Here is a 19,633-nt window from a genome sequence, read left to right as displayed (position 1 = left end):
CGAAACATTTTGGCGGTTTATGTTGGTTTTAGTGCGATTCTTGATGGTCCAGCATTATTTGATGGTCATCATCATCTAACATTTTCTACTATGCGTTCATGGTTTTGCATTTGCCAACAAACTTTCATCATTCCATGATGGAAAATTCTACTTTAATACTATGATGGTTCATCATCAAGAGAAGTTTGATTCTCATGGACCAACAATACATGATGATCTTTGATGTACATGATGGTTCCAACTATACATTACGATGATGGTTTAATGGGATTTTTTGCTAGTTCTCAGGAATATACCATCAAAAAAATGTTGGACCATCATAAATCAGTCCGAATTCCTACATTGAGATGATGGTTGCTCATGATCGTTCCAACATTTGATTTCTGGTATAACTATAAGGGAAATTCATAATGATCTATAACGGTACAATGCATTTCTATGATGGTTTAATAATAATTATTGTTGGTTCAGCAGGAATATACCATCAAAATAATTTTATTTATTTTACATTGAACCCTCAGAAAACAGTCCGAATTCCTACAGTGGGGTGATGATGGTTCATGATCGTTCCAACATTTGATTTCTAAGAAACTATGATGGAAATTTCTGATAGTTCAACATGAACAAACCATCAAAACAAGTTGCTATTCTTATGTAAATCAGCCCGAATACCTACTTTGGGGTGATGGTTACTTACGTTGGTTACTGTCAAAAATAAAATGGTTCATGATGGAATTATTGATGGTTATCATCAAGATTATGTTGGCCCATCAATGGAAAACCATCAAAAATTTTGACTTGGGTAAGACGATGAACAATTCCTAATCTAAATCACAAAATTGCTACGATATTTAAGTTTATACATTTAGTGAACTTCTTAGTTATAACTGTCTGGGCTAGTTATAACTAGTTACAGCCGGATAGTTATAACTAGTTACAGCCGGATAGTTATAACTAGTTTATAACTGTCTTGAAATGTTATACTCACCGTTTTCATAGTTAGAGTTCACCCTTCCGCTTTCCTCTGCCAATTCTCTTCTTTGTAGAACAGTTTCACGCCAAACAGCTTCATCTTCCGGAAGTGGTCTTCCTGGTGTACCACATTTCCCAATCAGAGCTCGAGCTTCTTTGTGATTGGTGAACCTTTTGCGAGTTCTTGGAGCTCGCTGGGGCACGCGAGCTCCCATAACATATCGCCTTTTGCCGATACTTGGGGAGGATGTTTTATTGATGACACTCGCATACGAATTGGATTCCTGTCATACAAAAGAAAAATAACCTTGTTAAGTTTTTTAAAAGGTTCAGTATACAAAATGAATAAATTGGAATAGCTACATAATTTGGAAGTTAAAATTTTTATGTTTTTAGAGGACGCCATACAGCTGAAGAACTTTTTTCTTGCAAATTCTCTTTCTCCTTCATAACTAATTTGAAATTTAAAATGCAGAAAAAGTGAGTTCAGGCAAATCTAGAGTAATCTATGAAGTTTCAAATACTGAAAGGAAAATTTTAAAATATACAAATGAAAATAAATTATGAGACTATAACTTAGGATTACGCAACGGAGAAGTTTTCTTTTAATAATTTGTTTGCATTTTAATATTTTGAAGTATTTTTTTCCAGGAATTGAAACTTCATGACAAACTCTAGAATTGCCTAAACTTACTTTTTTATTCTTTTAAATTTAAAATTAGTAATAAAGAAGAATTTACGACGAAAAATGTCTTCCGCTGTAATATGAATGCAGGGTTTGGATTTAAAGCAAACGTATCTTACTTTCACACATATGTCAGGGATACCACAAGCTACTATAAATGTAAAAAGTGGTAGAAACTCAATTCTTTTTTGTTCATTTATTATCCCTTTTATTATTTTATAGTAACTATGATTTACATTTCCAATTATTCATATTTATAGAAAAAAAAACGTTGTTTGCATTCTCTTTTAATAGTAAACTGAGGAAAAAAAATGCTGAAAAATGTATCTTTTAATAAAATATTAATCCCCACTTTTTCCATATGGAGTCACCTACGCAACCCTGATATTTATAAAACTATCACCTAGTTTCATAATCGTGTTTTTCCGATTATTTATCACTTTGTCGGGCTCCAGATCAGAAGGTTGCGTGTTCAAATCACGTCCGGGTCACCAGATTGTCGGGCTCTTTTGTGAAGGCGTATGCAGAGTAATAGATAGATAACTTCTTATGATAGCAAATGACAATTTAATAGAATAAGCTTGCTTATTATCAATAAATGGAATTCAAATTTTATCACAACAAAATAAGTTTTTTTTAATAATCTTAATTCTTTTATTGCATTGCCACTCACTGAGTTGAAAACTTTAAAAATTAAAATAAAATAAAACAAATCATACTTATGTCTACCCTACAACTTCAAATCTGAAAACTTCACTTCATTAATAGTTAGTCGACTGTGTGCTTGCACTTCGAGAAGAAGAAGGTTAAACAAACCCACACATGTGACCTATGACGTCAGCGCCAGCTGATCGTCGATAAACAAAATGGCGTGTCAAAGTTGAGATTTTTCCACACAAGTTAGAATATTAATTACTGTGAAGTCAATGAAATACAGGGCCGTATCGCACATTGAATTTGTTGAAAATAATTCTTTTTTAAATTTATTATTGGTTTATGTATTTTATTGTAATACGTGATATAATTTTGTTTTGTGTACCTGGCAACTTCGATGCATAATTAGTTTGTTTATGTTCTACTTAGGTTAGAATGCTAATTAATGCGAACTTAATTATACGAACGATATGAATTAATGCGAACTTAATATATAATTAAAAATGCAGCGTTGTATTGCACATTGACTTTGTTGAATAATAGTTCTTTTTTAAATTTATTATTTGCTAAAGTATTTTATTGTAACAGTGATATATTTTCATTTCGTGTACCTGGCAACTTCGATGCATAATTAGTATAATTGTTAATTGTCTACATAGCTTCGTGCCTGTCTTTGTGTTAAGTAAGAAATATGTGTTGAAAGAATTGAAATCATTGTGCAAGAATCTTTGTAAAGGATTATAGAATGTATCACTAAAAAGCATTTGATACTTGACGGGGTAAGTTAACTCGAAACAGATTGGAAAGAACGATTGCTAACGTAAACAAAGCCACGTTTTAACAACCAATTAGGCTCGAGGTACCCACTCTACGTCACTTAGAGGTACCCCATTCATTCATACATAAATACTAATCCAAAGTTCCATCTACCTACAATATTGGAAGATATTAAGATGAAAAAATTAAGGTGAAATTAATTTTGTGTGCAATTAAAGATTACATTGTGCGATTATTGGTCAGGTTAACAAAGAAAAGTAAAAACTATACGAATCTTTTATTAATTCTACACTGGTATAAAAAATGAAGAGAATTTGCAGACTTGGCCGATTATCTCGAGAACTACAGGACCGATTTTAAGGAAATTTTATCTGTACATACATTGATACGATACAAAGCAAATAATCATTCAACAATTAGAATACACATTCATGATCACGCGTAATACTCTTTGGAGTCGGAAAGTATTAAATTACCACAGGACAATTCAGGCCAATTACCACGAGATAAACTGCCTTATTTCAAGTATGAAATCAGGCTGCAAGACCTGTATATCTGTAAGAGGGGTCCCTATTTACTGATTTTTTGTTGTTCATTCTGCAACCGCTGTTTCATACCTTCTGACTCCAACGTATGTTACGCACTATCATGCGTGTGTATTACAATTGTTGAATGATTATTTGGTTTGTATTGTATAAATGTAGTGTATTTTATTAAAAGCAAATAACTCACAGAGCAAAAAAATCCCTTAACCGAATAATAAAAATGCATTCATTTGATCGCCAGTAACACTAAGTTATATAAAGTAGTCCTTGAAATTTTTTTCAACATGAATAGGTAAAGCAAATCACAAGTTTGTTGTTAATTTGTTTTCATCAGAACCTTGAAGGTGCTAATAAATTGTATATTTGTATGGGAATTAATTCTATTTCATGGTCAAGTAGTTGTATTGTTACAGGATGTTGAACAACTTTTTTTAGAGATATCACATTTGCGTTCTCTAATAATAGAAATCTCTTTTCAAGAAATCCATATGCGGGTGTTAATTGCATAAAGGCCACTCGTGAGAAAACTTTGGACATGAACTTGTTTTGTGATGATTGTATCCATTAAACACTTTTAAATTCTATTTTATGAACAAATCGAAATGCATTCTAAATTTTTTCGGAAAGGGATTTTATACACATTTCATGAGAAAGATCGGATAAACGGAGTGCGCAGTTAGTTTTGAGTACGCTTGGATGACTTTTATTTATAATTAAGTGATGGTATAGAAAACAAGGCAAAGAATTATAAGCCCCCCGTCTTATAAATCTATAAGAAAATAGTTCGGATACCCCTTATTTCCTTCTTACCCTAATTTTAGCCACTCAGAAAATGTCACTTACCTAGTTCATCCACTAAGCTCTTTATATAATAGTCTTCATACCTGACAACTCTTTCGGATTTTGCGGTAGATTTTATTTTAATATTTAATTTGGTAGCATAAGTTTTCCATTGATGCTTCATTCCAGTTTAAATAAATTTTATTCACTCTTATTTTAAATACTATCACATTTAAATAGCTTGAAGATGCATAAAGAAGACCTGATAAACATCTTATTATATTTTAGGGTGATGGTGAAAAATGAATTAAGTATTTGTCTTTATTTTACAACTACTAGGGAATTAATATATATAATATTATAATATATATATATTAATATAAGNTATATTATAATAAGTTAAATATTTTTTTAAAACTATTGAAATTAATGCAAATTTCTTTTTAAAATTCTGTTTCGAATAGTTATGAGCTAACTCCCATGTAGCATGATAAGTAAATTAAACATACATTTTTGGTAAATTGGTAAAATCAATACTCTTTACACACAAATTTTATGTAATATTGAGGGAATGATATTACCATTGATATACCTAGTAAAAAAGCTTCGGCACATTTTACGCAATGTTAGCACATTGTATTTTACCAACTACCCTTCGATGAGATTAATTTCGGTACGAAAGTTTTTGTACATTTTACGTATAAATGTTGACGAATATTTCACAGTTTAAATTTTGGTAACAAGCTTCCGTATATTGTGCGTAATATTGACGAAATGAAATTTCCCATTTTATTTCGGTCAGAATATTTTTGAATATTTTACGTAATATTGACGAAGTGAATTTACTATTTAGATTTAGTAAAAATGCCTACGTGCATTTGACGTATTACTAACGAAGAAAATTTAGCATTAAAATAATATGCAAAAATAACGTACTCATTCTTATCTAGCATAAAGGGGTTGATAAAATGTCCGCAAAATTTTTGTTTACGTATAATATTACGTGAATTTTACGTTTATCCATTTTTTTGCTATAATACGAAGTTTCAGTTTTTACATAAATTTGACGAATGCTTAGGAAAATTTAAAATTGAAATATACGTATTTTTGACGTAAAATTGATGGTTCTCTGCTACATGTGAAAGTTTTGGCTGTAGCAGGTAAAAATTTTAGCTACAGCACATATTGCTACAGTGTGCAGCAGCTACACATTGTTATATTCCAGTAAACTTCTGTCCAATATTTTTCGAAGTCTAATTTTTAATGAGGCAGGTTTCAGATATTTTTAACGTTATTTGCTTATTAACTGATAACTATTTATTATTTCTAATATATATTTTCAATATTAGAATGCTAGTTTTACATATATGTTAGTTGCATTGTTAAAACTTGATTTCAAAAACGATTTTAAATACGTTACTGTAAATGACAGAAATGGGTGGTTGTTGACTTCCACCTGTGAATGTTGACAATCACATAGTCGTCTTGTATACATTTGCCCGGTATGCCCTACAATGTTTTTTTAAGGTTGAGTGCCACTGCCCAGTATACATTTAACCGGTACTCGGAGAACTGGTGTTTCTCTTAATCTATACTTAGCAGATATTAAAATATCGAATAAATGTTATAATATCAACGAATAAATTAATATCAAATCAGATAAAGCAAATATTTCGGACATTCACCAAAGCGACTAGGTGATTGTTAACATTCATCGGTGAAAGTATAACATATACATTCACAGGAACATATATTTTCAAAACTAGAATGCTAGTTCTATGTAAATGTTAGTCTCATTGTAAAAGCTTGATTTTAAAGATGTTTGTTATTTGAAAATTATTTCTATAAATATAAAATGTTTATGAAACAAAACAACCAAAATGTAACATCACTTAGAATAAAAAACGGATAAATCCTTATTCTTAAATTTTATCACACAATTATCAAATAATTAAAAATAAATCTGTTATCTAAGCAGATTTTTATTTAACGAAAATATTCAAAATTACTCTTAAAAACTAAAAAAACAAGAAATTCCATAGAAAATTGCACATGCCTATTTAAAAAAAGAGTTTTTTTAGTTATTTTTGTTTTATTTATTTTTTTAATCTCAAAAGACAAACTGATTACTTTCTCATTTCATTAATTTACAAATTCAAATCACATTTATTTTTAATATCCTTTTAGTCGTGTTGAAATCCTTAAATGGAAACTCATTGTAAATAAAATGAAAAAAAAAGAGAAAAGAAAGAGAAAAAAAGCACCTAAGGGTAAATGAAATCGAGAGAACTAATTCATTGCTCAATTTGCCCTACATTTCTTATTAAATCTGAATAAATTAACCCGAATTATCAACTAATAATATGTTTTCGATGTCCTATTTCAGAACAAAAACCCATCGTTTAAGTTTTCCATGAAATAGGACGTTTCTTTATAAGAAATTAAATAATATATTATTGAAGATGTTCATGAACTTTGTAGACCTCAAGGTCGAATTGTGGGCGATTTGCAGTTCAAATCAAGGAGTTCAATGCCTAAACAGAATGCGAATAATAGCATTCAATGTTGCCAATCTCTTTTCCTAAGAGAAACATAAATTTTTTTAAAATATTTAAAATGAAAGAAAATTCAATGTTGCCAATATCTTTTTACTGTAGCTAAATACGTTTCTAAACACTTAAATTGAAAGAAAATTCGGTGTTGCCAATATCTTTTTATTATAGTTGGATATTTTGCAAAATATTTAAAGAGACAGAAAAATGTATACTGTATAATTTTATTTATGGTTTAAAAAGTTTGACTAGAATTATTTTTACAGCAAATTGTTCACTCAATTTTGTATTCGGGTAGGTATCACACAAATTTCTGGAATTTCCAGTTATTCGCAAATACAATAAACAAATACAATTAATTGTTTTCATGGAAATTTCACTACCTTCTAAGTAATTTGAAAATTTTGTTTATCATTATAATGCCCCAAAGACCTCAATACGAACGTAACAAATTAAAAAATCATGCTTCAACTTAATTATTATTTCTTTGTTATATTTAAAAGGAAAATTATTGATTGAAATGAACTTAATTATAGATTGGAAGTTATTCAATATCGAGTTGTAAATAAGTCGCGATCGTTCGGTGACTGTCATTCTGACCCCATTAACAAAGTCATGCTGTTTGTCATGAAATTATGGAACCTCCACGACCATTTTGGTCCACAGCTTTCAGTTGCAGGAAAGCTTTTTTTTCTTCTTTTATGCAATCAATAATCAATATAGAAAAATTTTTTTCCATCTTTTAATTTTGTTGTGATGAAAAAAAATTTTAAATACTAAAATAGTTCTAATTTAATATTTTAAACATGTTATTTTAACACAAAATATGGAAATATATAGATACACGATTAATAATACACGAAATATTGAAACCAGGCTGCGTAGCCAAGTTATTCAATAAAAAATAAGCACCTTTTAAGCACTTTTCAAGCACTCAAAAAATATTTTTTAGCACTTAAAAAAATCATAATTAGGCTGGGTTGGAAAGTTTTTGACAATTGATGGTTTTAGCTTGTTTTTAACGTCATGTCAAAAAAAAAGGAAAAAAAAAAAAAAAAAAAAAAAAAAACATTTGGCATTATTTTTGACAATTGTCAAAAATCATGAAATTTTGTTGTTGTTGTTCACTTACGTCGCACTAGAGCTGCCCAATGGGCTATTGGCGACGGTCTGGAAACATCCCTGAGGATGATCCGAAGACATGCCATCACAATTTAGATCCTCTGCAGATAGTATGGCACCCCCGCTTCGGTAGCTCGACGACCTGCACGCGAAGTCGAGCACTTTACGGTAGAACAGTTTAACGAGGACCCATACCGCACACCCTCGGTCCCTACGCAGGCTGATCCAAGTGGTCACCCACTCGCACACTGACCGTAGCTAGTGATGCTTGACTTCGGTGATCTGCTGGGAACCGTGTCTTAACGATCAGTCCACTGCGGGACCATGAAATTTTGAATCATGTACAACGAATAGCGTTTTTACACGCTACGGACTGACAATACGCCGAAATAGATTGGGGTTGAATTAATTGTGAAAACGTTAAATAGAACAAACTGTGTCTTTTTGCATAATTCGAAGAGAAAATAAACATGGTAAGGGAAAAATCTCATTTTGAAAAAGGGAAAATTAAGCACCTTTTAAAATCACTCAATGAAAAAAAGCACCTTTAAGGGCTTTTAAAAAACGAAAATAAGCATTTTTTAAAAAACACTACGCACCCTGTGAAATACATATAGTGAGTTAGATCACCTTCCACGGTTCGAAATAAGCGGTCACACCTAAAAATTTAAATTTGACTCCAATAAAATTCCACCAAAGAAATTCCATTCATTTTTGCCACATAACTTTTTAAAGTACCATGTTCGCAGTAGAACATTAAGTCAAGCATTACTGGTTGCGGTGATCACTTTGATCAGCCTACGTAGGGACCGAGGATGCGCGGTATCGGTCCTCTCTAAACTGTTATACCGTAAGGTGCTCGAGGTGGCGCGCAGGTCGTCGGGCTACCAAAGCGGAGGCGCCATGACCTCTGCAGAGGATTAAAATTGTGATGGCATGTCTTCGGATGGACCGCCGCCAATAGCCCATTCTGCAGCTGTAATGCCTACCATTGCTCCTGCGATTCAAATTGCTATATGACGGACAAGAAGTTACGAGGATGACGTCACGCGTTCTCAGTATCCGCGGGTATCCAAACCGCTAATTTACAATCCAACAGACTTTAACAGACTTAATGTTGTACTGTAAAGCGTTAGTATGCTTAGTGTTAAAAATGATGAAATGAAGGCAAAGTTAGTTGAGCTGAAAATAGTTCATTTGGATAAGAAGATAGTGACCATTGTTTGCTAGGAAAGGATAATGAAAGCTTAAAACTTTTCCTTTCAAAAAGTGGAAGGACGTAACAGTTGCTCAAAGGACAATTTAGGCTGTGAATGAAAATATAATTACTGCCTCCAAAAAACTTGCAACTATTCACTATGATATAACTAAAATAAAAATAATAAATATTATTTATTCAAGTTTCCATGTTCTTAATTTGATTTTTGAATACACAGTGAATAGTTAATCATATTTTAATTCTGCCCCACTTATTTATCAAGCTATTATCTTCATCAAGTATATGTTTATTTTTCAAGTTGGAGAGTATTTATGTATTTTGTATCATGTCCATATTTTCATATATTTCAATTTTAATTAATTAAATTCATTTGTAACATGCTGTAAATATATTTTTGATTACTTATGGAGTGAGTAAATTATTTAAAATCAGAGTCCTTAAATTTGGAGAAAAAAAATTTCTCCTTAAATTTAACTTTTTGGACATGCGGCCCTGATTTAGGAGTTGTATATGTATTATCTTTTCAAATATAAGTTTAGGGGTTTAAATATGCTTTTTCCGAATATTCTTATTTAGAAAAGGTTTTTTCTATCTACGATTTCCGTAAAAATTTATGGTATACATTTATTCCAGTGGTAGCTAAGTTTCTGTTTTAATGTACTATTTTTTATTCATTTAAACTTATTTTCCACACCACTACATACAAAACGATTTAACAGTTCATATGCAACGCTACTTTGTTCCAGCTCTCCCATGTCGTAGCTTTTAAAATCTTGGCAAAATAATAAAAAATTCTGAAAGCTTTGGTTTTTAAATGTCTATCTCTCTATAAATTTTTATTTTTATTTTATTTCATAACTATCGTTGAACAGCTGACTAAATTTTGGGCTTACGACAGCTAATTTTCAACTCCGTAGTTTTGTTATTTTGAGCCAAATCCAGAAGACAAGGGAACTCCTGGATCAAGTAATGGGATAAATTTATCTTCGTGGAGGACTTTTCGATGGAACTAACTCGCATTTGCGTTACATGGAGAGTAAGACCTCGAGAACCTCCCAACGGTTAGCTTGACGAAAACAGGACTCTAACCCATGATCCTTCAACCACTGAGGATATTTCACATCAGCACTGTGGTCGGTGCAAGCCGGATGAGGAATTCGACAAGCCATCGATGGGATTCGAATCTGGTTGACCTCAATGGAACGCGAACGCTCTATCCCCTGGTCCATTACGGCTCTGTATAAAATATGTGCAAAAAGCATAGTAATTGGCAGGCCTGTTATGATAAAAAAGGATGAATATTTTAATTAAAAATATAATTTTAAAATTACGCCTAGCTGAACCGTTTTGGTAATTAAAAAAAAATTGGCGACTGACTGTCACATTCTAATTTCCAACCCTATCCTCTTCCCTTGCTGATCTCCTTATTGTCCGTTTGTCTCCTTATTTTGTATTCAGAGTTAGACACGGGTTCGCTTGTTTATAGAATTAATAGCTATTATTCACAAAAAAATATTTTTTGGGTATTATTTTATGTGCTCTACATTTTTATACATTTTTTTTCCGGAAGAGCCCCTGCCAACATAATTTGTTTGGAGCAAATATATTTTTCTTATTGTTATTGAAAATATGAAGGTAAGCTGAGTCTCATCAGAGTTTATATAATTAGTATATAAACCTAATGAAAACTTGAATAAAATTCTTAAGGTAGAAACGTACTTTATTTACGTCACACTAGAGCTGCACAATGGGCTATTGGCGACGGTCTGGGAAACATCCCTGAGGATGATCTGAAGACATGCCATCGCAATTTTGATATTCTGCAGAGAGGATGGCCCCATTGCTTTGGTAGCCCGACGACCTGCGCATGAAGTCGAGCACTTTACGGTTGAACAATTTAACAAGGACTGATACCGTTAATTTAAAATTTTAAGATAAAATTAGATAAAAATGTTAAATAAAAATGCATTCGAATAGTAAATTTATATGGGAACAAAATTTAAAATGAAAATTAAAATGAAAATTTAAAATGAAAATATAAAATAAAACTGATATTCCAAAGCAGTTACTAATAATACGGATAATATTAAAATATGTGATAGTTCAAAAGCCTCTAGCATGGTTGTGACGTCATAATTTTGTTCGACTATTCTTCTGGTAATTATTATCTATTCAATTATTAAATTTTTATTGCAAAGTCATTCGACTTATGAAACACATTTAAAGTACAGGAAAATTTATTTTGTAGCCTAATTTTTTTTCTTTCATTTGAAACTACAACTTTAATTTTAAACTTCATCATTTAAAACGATTAACGTTCGATTACATATAAATCGATTATGGAATTATTTGCTTAAATTTAAAAAAAAACTAATGTAACCAAGAATCTAGTCGATAACTGAAAATTACAAACGTTAATAATACTAAAAAATATTTTTGACGCCTAGAATTAAATATACGCATCAAACATATTTTCTTTTTATTCTTACTATTTATGTACTGTATTATGTATGTATTACTTACTATGTATGTAAACTTACTATTTGAATTGATGTATATAAAGGACAAAAAGTTAAAATGTATCAACTGCAGCCTAAAAAATAATAAAAATAAATCTATCGAATAAAAGCAAAATCCTGAGAAGATTTAAACAATATCAGCTTACGACTGTCAGATCTGCTGTTATTTCTGCATTAAAAAACAAGAAATTGAAAAGATAACACTAACTACAAACGAAGTATACAAATTCTAACGATTCTAAAGCATTATCCTTGGCTTTAAATCTGTGTGTTGCGTTTAAACTTGTTGTTTGTAAAAAATTGCGTGATTCGATAATTATTTTTTTCGCTCATCCCACTTATTGGTGTGTCCACTTGAAAAACCAGTCCGATTTCTGTCAACAAACTGCTTTTTTTCACCTCCATTTACTTTATCCGGCTTTAGTTTAAATTTGTACTAATAATAAACAAGTAACATAAAAAAAAATAATTTAAGGTCTATTCCTACTTACGTCAACAAATTTTTTTTTATTTCAGTCACTTTTTATTAAATAATTACAATATAAAGCTAAAATTAATTAATTAAATTTAATTAATGTTAATAATGTTTGAAAAAACTAAAGCTTTCAGAATTTTTGGTGATTTTGCCAACGTTTTAAAAGCTTCATCACAAGACCGATGATACTACGATACATGATGATGTTATTTTTTTAATGCTAACGTAGTAGTGTACAAAATTTACTTTAAAACATAAAATTACCATCACTTCCAAAACGGCGTAGAGAGTTGCTAACCCTGTTTACATTTAACAAAATAATACCCGGAGACCACTAAATAAAGTGGTCACTAAACAAAAAGTGGTAATTTTTAAAATAAAACAATGATGTTTGTCCGTAAAAAGTGTCTACATTTAAGAAATAACATAAGTTTCACATTTAGGCGAATAGTGGTATAGTATTATGGTAAACAAAGTGGCAGTCGTTAAAGAAGCAATTGTGTTATTACTTTTTTAATTTTTAAAACACCGTCACTTTAAAAGGCATGGTTGTGTTAGGATATTTTAAAATCACAACTAGTTTTCAATTAAATTAATTAATTACCTTCTATTTGTATAAAACCCGAAAAAAAACGTAAACATTGCTAGTCAGCTAATTTATTGTTAATGCAAATATGACTCAACGGGATACCTGCAAGTGACGTAATGTGGGTATCTCGATCTTGATTGGTTGTTGAAATGTGGCATCTGTTCACGTTATTAACTGTTCTTTCCATTCTATTTCGAGTAGGCCAAGCCCGCAAGTATCAATTATCTTAAGTGACACATACTATATTCTTTTACAAAGATTCTTTCTCAAAGATTTCAATTCTTTCACTATATATTTACACAGACTTAGCACAAAGACAATTATGCAGTGGCGTTGCCAAGTACACAAAACAAAAATATGTCATGGTTATAATGAAATACATAAGTTAAGTAAAAGAGGTAGACGAGAAAGAATTATATTTCAACTAATTCGATGTGCGATACGGTAATGTATTTATTTAACTTATCGTTAATGAACATTCTAACTTATGTAGAGTAGCTTAACTCAACTTTACGCCATTTCGCTGATAAAGATTAGCTGGCGTTGAAGTCATAGGTCACATGTGTGGGTATGGGAGGTATTCCTCTTCTTGAAGTGCAAGTACCTAATACGCGAGAACTATAATATGGAAACAATTTCATGAATTTAAAAAAAAAAAGAAGAAAAACTTTCCCTAAGACTGCTTAAAATTACATAAAGTTAACTTTCAATTTTATAATTTTTATATTTCATAACCGTCGTTGAACATCCAACCCAATTTTATGGGCTTCCGATTACTTATGTTCAACTCCGTAGTTTTGTAATTTTGAATCCAATCCAGAAGACAAGGGAACTCCTGGATCGAGTATTGGAAGAAATTTTGAGTTCGTGGAGGACTTTTTTATGGAGCTAACCCGCATTTGCGTTACATTCAGAACAAGACCGCGAGACCCTCCCACGGTTAGCCGGACTGAAAAGGGAATCTAACCCATGATCCGTCTACCAATGAGGATATTTCACGTCAGCACTGTGGTCGATGGAAGCCGGATGCGGAGTGGGATTCGAGCCCGGTTCGCCTCATTGGATTGAGCGTTCGCCTTATTTTCAATTTGGCTTTAAAAAGTGATTTTTGAAGTTTACACAACACGCGATAAACGAAATGAAAATATATTTAGTAATTATAAATTCCAACCCTATCCTCTTCCCTTGCTGATCTCCTTATTGTCCGTTTGTCTTCTTATTTTGTATTCAGAGTTAGACACGGGTTCGCTTGTTTATAGAATTAATAGTTATTATTCACAAAAAAATGTTTTTTGGGTATTATTCTAGGTGCTCTACATTTTTATACATTTTTTTTCCGGAAGAGCCCCTGCCAACATAATTTGTTTGGAGTAAAAGTATTTTTCTTATTGTTATTGAAAAAATGAAGGTAAGCTGACTCTTATCAGAGTTTATATAATTAGTATATAAACCTAATAAAAACTTAAATAAAATTCTAAAGGTAGAAACGCACTTTATTTACGTCACACTAAAGCTGCACAATGGACTATTGACGACGGTCTGGGAAACATCCCTGAGGATGATCTGAAGACATGCCATCGCAATTTTGATATTCTGCAGAGAGGATGGCCCCATTGCTTTGATAGCCCGACGACCTGGGCACGAAGTCGAGNATTCTCGTCCACTGAGGATATTTCACGTCAGCACTGTGGTCGGTGGAAGCCGGATGCGGACTGGGATTCGAGCCCGGTTCGCCTCATTGGAAGGCGAGCGTTCTATCCCCTGAGCCATCGCGGCTCATTGGACAGAGGGTTCGCCTTATTTTCAATTTGGCTTCAAAAAGTGATTTCTGAAGTTTACACAACACGCGATAAACGAAATGAAAATATATTTAGTAATTATAAATATTTCAAAGTATACATATTTTTCAAAAATTAGCTACCGCGTTACGATCCGTACTTGGGACGTTGCCATTGTTGGTCTGAAGAGGTTAAATTTGTCCTGCGGACATTAACTTAATGCTTGTTCAACAGTTTTATACCAAATATTTGTACAGGATTCCCACCGCCATGAACCAAATCTTAATAGTGGTAGTAAATTTACATTAAATATATCTGAGTAGGAATGTTTTTTTTAGAATAAAATATTCTAGCAGATAACAGTTTACATGCCACAATTTGAAAGATCAGGTTTTTAGAAATAGTGTCCTTTTTACCCATGCTAAATTTTTATTCACTAAAATAAGGAAATTAAAAGCTTTTTTTTTCAGTACCACTGTAATTACAAATTACAAAAAACATCACAATATAAAAATTGCAATGCTGAAAATTGGTATCCGAAATGCTGGTATTTCAGTTAAAAAAGAAGTTCCTCTCCTCATTTCGGCAAATTTTGGTCAAAAAGGACAGTTCTGTGTTCCGGTGTGTATCCCTCCTCTTTTGTAATGCTTATGAGGCGATGTGAGAACGGGTTAATATTCTAAAACGTTTTATTATTGTAATTTGTGATCAAATTTACGCATAATTTTACCATTCGTAAGAGTTTCCCGTAATTTACCAATTCTAACTGGTCTGTGAGCCTAAACAATTTTAAGAAAATTAATATCAAAACATAAATGAAGAGGAAAGTTTGCCATGTTTGGAGTGTTATCCCTTATTTGGCCATGTTTGTGTAAAATATCACGGTTTGATATTTTTTGGGATGCATCATAGAATGTGTAGTGTGTCTATAACTACAAAAATACAATTCCAATTCACAAATAAATATGATCGGGAATCTTTTCATAGTTGACGGTTGACATTGTCTGTAACAACTATCTTTTGGTGAACTTCAGACGTGATGTGAACACGCCTACCTTGACAGAAAATCCCACCGCGATTTGAACACGCCTACTTCGATGGATGGGCTACATTGAACAGTTGACTTGCTACTTGTGACTGCGACATTGTCCAACTCCTCGTACTGTTGCTACTCAGTCTCGATCACACACAACATCGGCCTATATACACTCGACTGCTGATGGCAACACTAGAGCAACCACAAATGTGAACTTAATACAGTTCTTATGATGAGCACTCAAAAGTACGGTGATCTTAATACAGCTCTTCCGGCTTTTCACAAAACAGCAGTGAATCAACTAGTGTCATCCCATTCATCGAATTCTATCACAGCTATAAGTCTGGTGGGGTAGTACTGTAGTGTGTCTACCACTACAAAAATACAATTGCAATTCACTAGTATATAAGACATGTTTTCTCGATTCTATGTTGGGCCACCTTTTAATAGATGAAGGTTGACATTGTCGATAACAACTCTCCTTACAGAATGCTTGCGAACTCTCTCGAATTTATTTGCTGATGGTTTCGTTGAAATTTAAATTCAAAAAACGCGTTATAATGTTTACACTAATAGTGTAATAATATTTGATGGCGCCCTTTTTCAAACTTAGGTGTAAAAATCAATCGGAATTAGTAACCCGGAATTCTTACTACGAATTTTAACCCTTAGCGCCATCAGTCCTTAGCTTTACTCTATCAATCATCTACAGAAGCTTTTAACGGAGCGAGTTTCACATATTTATCAATAAATGTACTTCGAAATTTATCTTAAATCTCATACACTATATAATGAATGTTTTGAAACAACATCAGCATGATAATCTGTATGGTGTCTCATTACGGAAAAAAAAATCCAGACAACACTGGAACCGTGACTGGGGGAGGGGGGTTATTTATCAATAGACCTTCTGATCTACCTTCAGACTGCATTATTTGCATTTTCTCTCATGTATATCATACTCTTAAAACCTCCTTCTCTACTTTCTCGTTTGTTATTATCTATTACGAATCCAATCTGGTGAATACTAATGATTTTACTGGCATGAGATCTCAGTGTGATATTCAAACGCGTGTGAGAAATATTTTTTTTACATTAACGAAACAAGTTTTAGTCTCTATCTTTTTTGATCATTGCTCGGTGTTATAAGGAAGTGAAAAAAAAACTTCAATTAAAGAAGTAAAAAAAAATTTTTTTTAACGTTACCCCTAAGCTAACGCGTTAAGCTGTGGTTGCGTCACGTGTTTGTGAGATTTGAAACACGAGGAAATGAAATTCTGAATTTTAATTAACTTTTTTTCAGGTGCATGTTTTTTGATCTTTGTAAATATCCTTGAGAACGTGTGGAATTTAGAAATGAACGTATGTGGCCAATTTAAAAGCGAAATTAGTTTATGTATAAATTAAAAAAAGTTTTTTTGACTTGTTTGTTATAATAATTAATTAATTCGTTAACATATCGTCATATGTGTATGAATTTTTGAACATTTTGTTTATTATAATTAACTTTCCTAAGACAATTTTTCTTATAATTTAGAGGTCGAAAAATTTAAAAACAAAGTCAGTCCATGATACGGGGTTACCAAATAAGTAATGATTAATTAGGTATGAATTTTTGAATATTTTGTTTATTATAATTCACCGGATGCAGGTTTCCTAATACAAATTTTCTAATAATTTAGAGATTGATAAATTTAAAAATAAAATCAGTCCATGATGCGGGGTTATCAAATAAGCAATGATTAATTAGGTGCATTTATATTTTTAAGATTCAATCGAATAATAATAATTAATTTTGTTATAATTAATCCGTTGATATACAATCATACATGCATGAATTTTTGAGCATTTTGTTCATTACGATTTATCGTATACAAGTTTCCTAAGACAAATTTTCTTAAAATTTAGAGGCAGAAAAATTTAAAAACAAAATCAAACCATGATACGGGATTAACAAATAAGTATAATGATTAATTAGGTGCATTTATAACTTCGAAATTCAATCGAATTATAATATACAAAGTGCCCTAATATAGGTTTTCGTTTCAAATAATATAAGTTTATAATATAGTTCAAGTAATATAAGTAATATAAGTTTTTTCCTGGTCAGATATGATAGTCTGCAAAATACATTTTCGGATATTTTTGCTTCCATTGAATACTAATGAAAACATAAGAATGTTCTTACATTTATTCGGTCGTAAGAAATTACATTAAATGCATTTTATCTTTTTAAACACTTTTCGTAAATAAATCAGAAGTAATAAGTAACAAAGATATTTTACATAAATTGAAATTTTACATGTTTCGGTCAATATAATTTTCGCACCCTGCAAGGTACCCATATAAATGCGTACAAACTTCTTTAAATTTTTTTGAATCGTGATGTGCCAAACACAGGATTCCCTGCATTTGGCAGAGTATAAATAGTACAGATTAAAGTGTTCATAATTTTAAAACTTACTTGGCATTTTAAATGACGCAGATACCAACTTGCTTCAGTTTTGTGGGGAAATGTTTCTAGTGGTAGCATGTTTTAATAATTAAATCTCGGACTTGTAAATTTAATTTAAAATGAGTTTGCCTACCATCGCATTTAAATAACTAAAACACGTATCTAAAATGCCTCTTAACTTAAATTTTCTGGAGATGAAGGCCTTCAAAGCATTTCCAGAAATTATTAAAAAATTATGTAACCCTCATCACGGGGTTACTAAAATCTTATTATTGTGCCCTCGCTGGGAATCTATAATATTTATTCCAATCCGAAAAACTGATTGTCTCGTTTTGGTAATTTCAGTCCAAAAAGTTATCCACCTAACTGGAAGTCTTGCGCCGCGATGGTTCAGGGGATCGATCGTTCGCCTTCCAATGATATGAACCAGGTTCGAATCCCAACGATGGCTGGTCTAAACAAATTCGCATCTGGCTTACTCCAACCACAGTGCTTACTTGAAATATCCTCATTGGTAGATGTATGATGTGTTAGAATCCCTTTGCCGTCAGATTAACCGTGTGAGATTCGCGTGGTTTTATTATCCATGTAACGCAAATGCGGGTCAGTTCCATAAAAATGTCATCCACGAAGGCAAATTTTTCCCAATACTTAATCCAGGAGTCCCCTTGTCTTCTACATAGGGTTCAAAATTGCAAGTCTACGGAGTTGAACATTAGTAGTCGTCTACCAAAAAATTGGGCAGGCAGTTTAACGACGCTTATAAAATCAAATAAAAAAAATGAAATATGTAATTGCTTCAAACAATTGCAAACAATGTTGTAATATGTGTGTCCAAAATAATTGCAAACATCTTTTTGAGAAACGTATATTTTCAAACGATCATTGGGTCTTGATGAATGTAGATTAAACGTTACTCACCTCTTCCGTATCAGTCCTCAGTGGGCCATTTTCTCGGAATGGGGGACCATAAATTCGATCCTCCTCCTCTCTCGGAGCAGGGGTAACATCAGACGGAGTGTAATAATCCGTGCCAGAATCAACAGAGGTCGCAATCCGCCGTCTGGTCTGATGCTGGTTCATGTACAACTGTCTCTGAACGTCTAGCAGATCAGTCTGCTGACTGGCCATGGTGGCAAGTCCGGCGACTGCTAGCGCGTCTTCAGCAGTGGCGCATACGAAGGCATGGCACTCGTACGTACTTGGTGCGGAGACACTTCTATAGATACATGCGAAGACAGATGGGTGCGTCAGGCTGACCAGAAACCTCTGTTTGGACGCGAGGCAGATGTAGGACTTGTGGTCTAGGACGCCGTCCGAACAGGCAAGTGGAACAAATGCTGCACCAAAAACCTAAAAGAATTAAGTGAATTGATTTTGTTTTCTGATGTGATTTAGAAAAAAAATATTCGATGGAATTCCCACGCTTATTAGAAAAACTAATGACAAGCGAGTCTCCAAGGTTGAAAGATTAG

General features: G+C 32.3%; 1 protein-coding gene across 1 annotated transcript in view; it reads right to left on the bottom strand.

Annotated features, from left to right (window-relative positions):
• LOC107448529 (uncharacterized) overlaps positions 1-19,633 on the bottom strand; it is a 54,824-nt gene that overhangs the window by 14,563 nt on the left and 20,628 nt on the right. The window contains exons 3-4 of the mRNA XM_043048852.2: positions 19,080-19,511; positions 989-1,256 (exon numbers count right to left, since the gene is read on the bottom strand). Of these exons, the coding sequence (XP_042904786.1) occupies positions 989-1,256; positions 19,080-19,511 (700 nt within the window). The remainder of the gene's footprint in view (positions 1-988; positions 1,257-19,079; positions 19,512-19,633) is intronic.

The sequence above is a fragment of the Parasteatoda tepidariorum genome, chromosome 9, assembly GCF_043381705.1.
Source record: "Parasteatoda tepidariorum isolate YZ-2023 chromosome 9, CAS_Ptep_4.0, whole genome shotgun sequence".
Lineage (NCBI taxonomy): Eukaryota > Metazoa > Arthropoda > Arachnida > Araneae > Theridiidae > Parasteatoda > Parasteatoda tepidariorum.
Note: the sequence above shows the minus strand (reverse complement) of the source record. Positions and strands in the feature narration are given on the sequence as shown.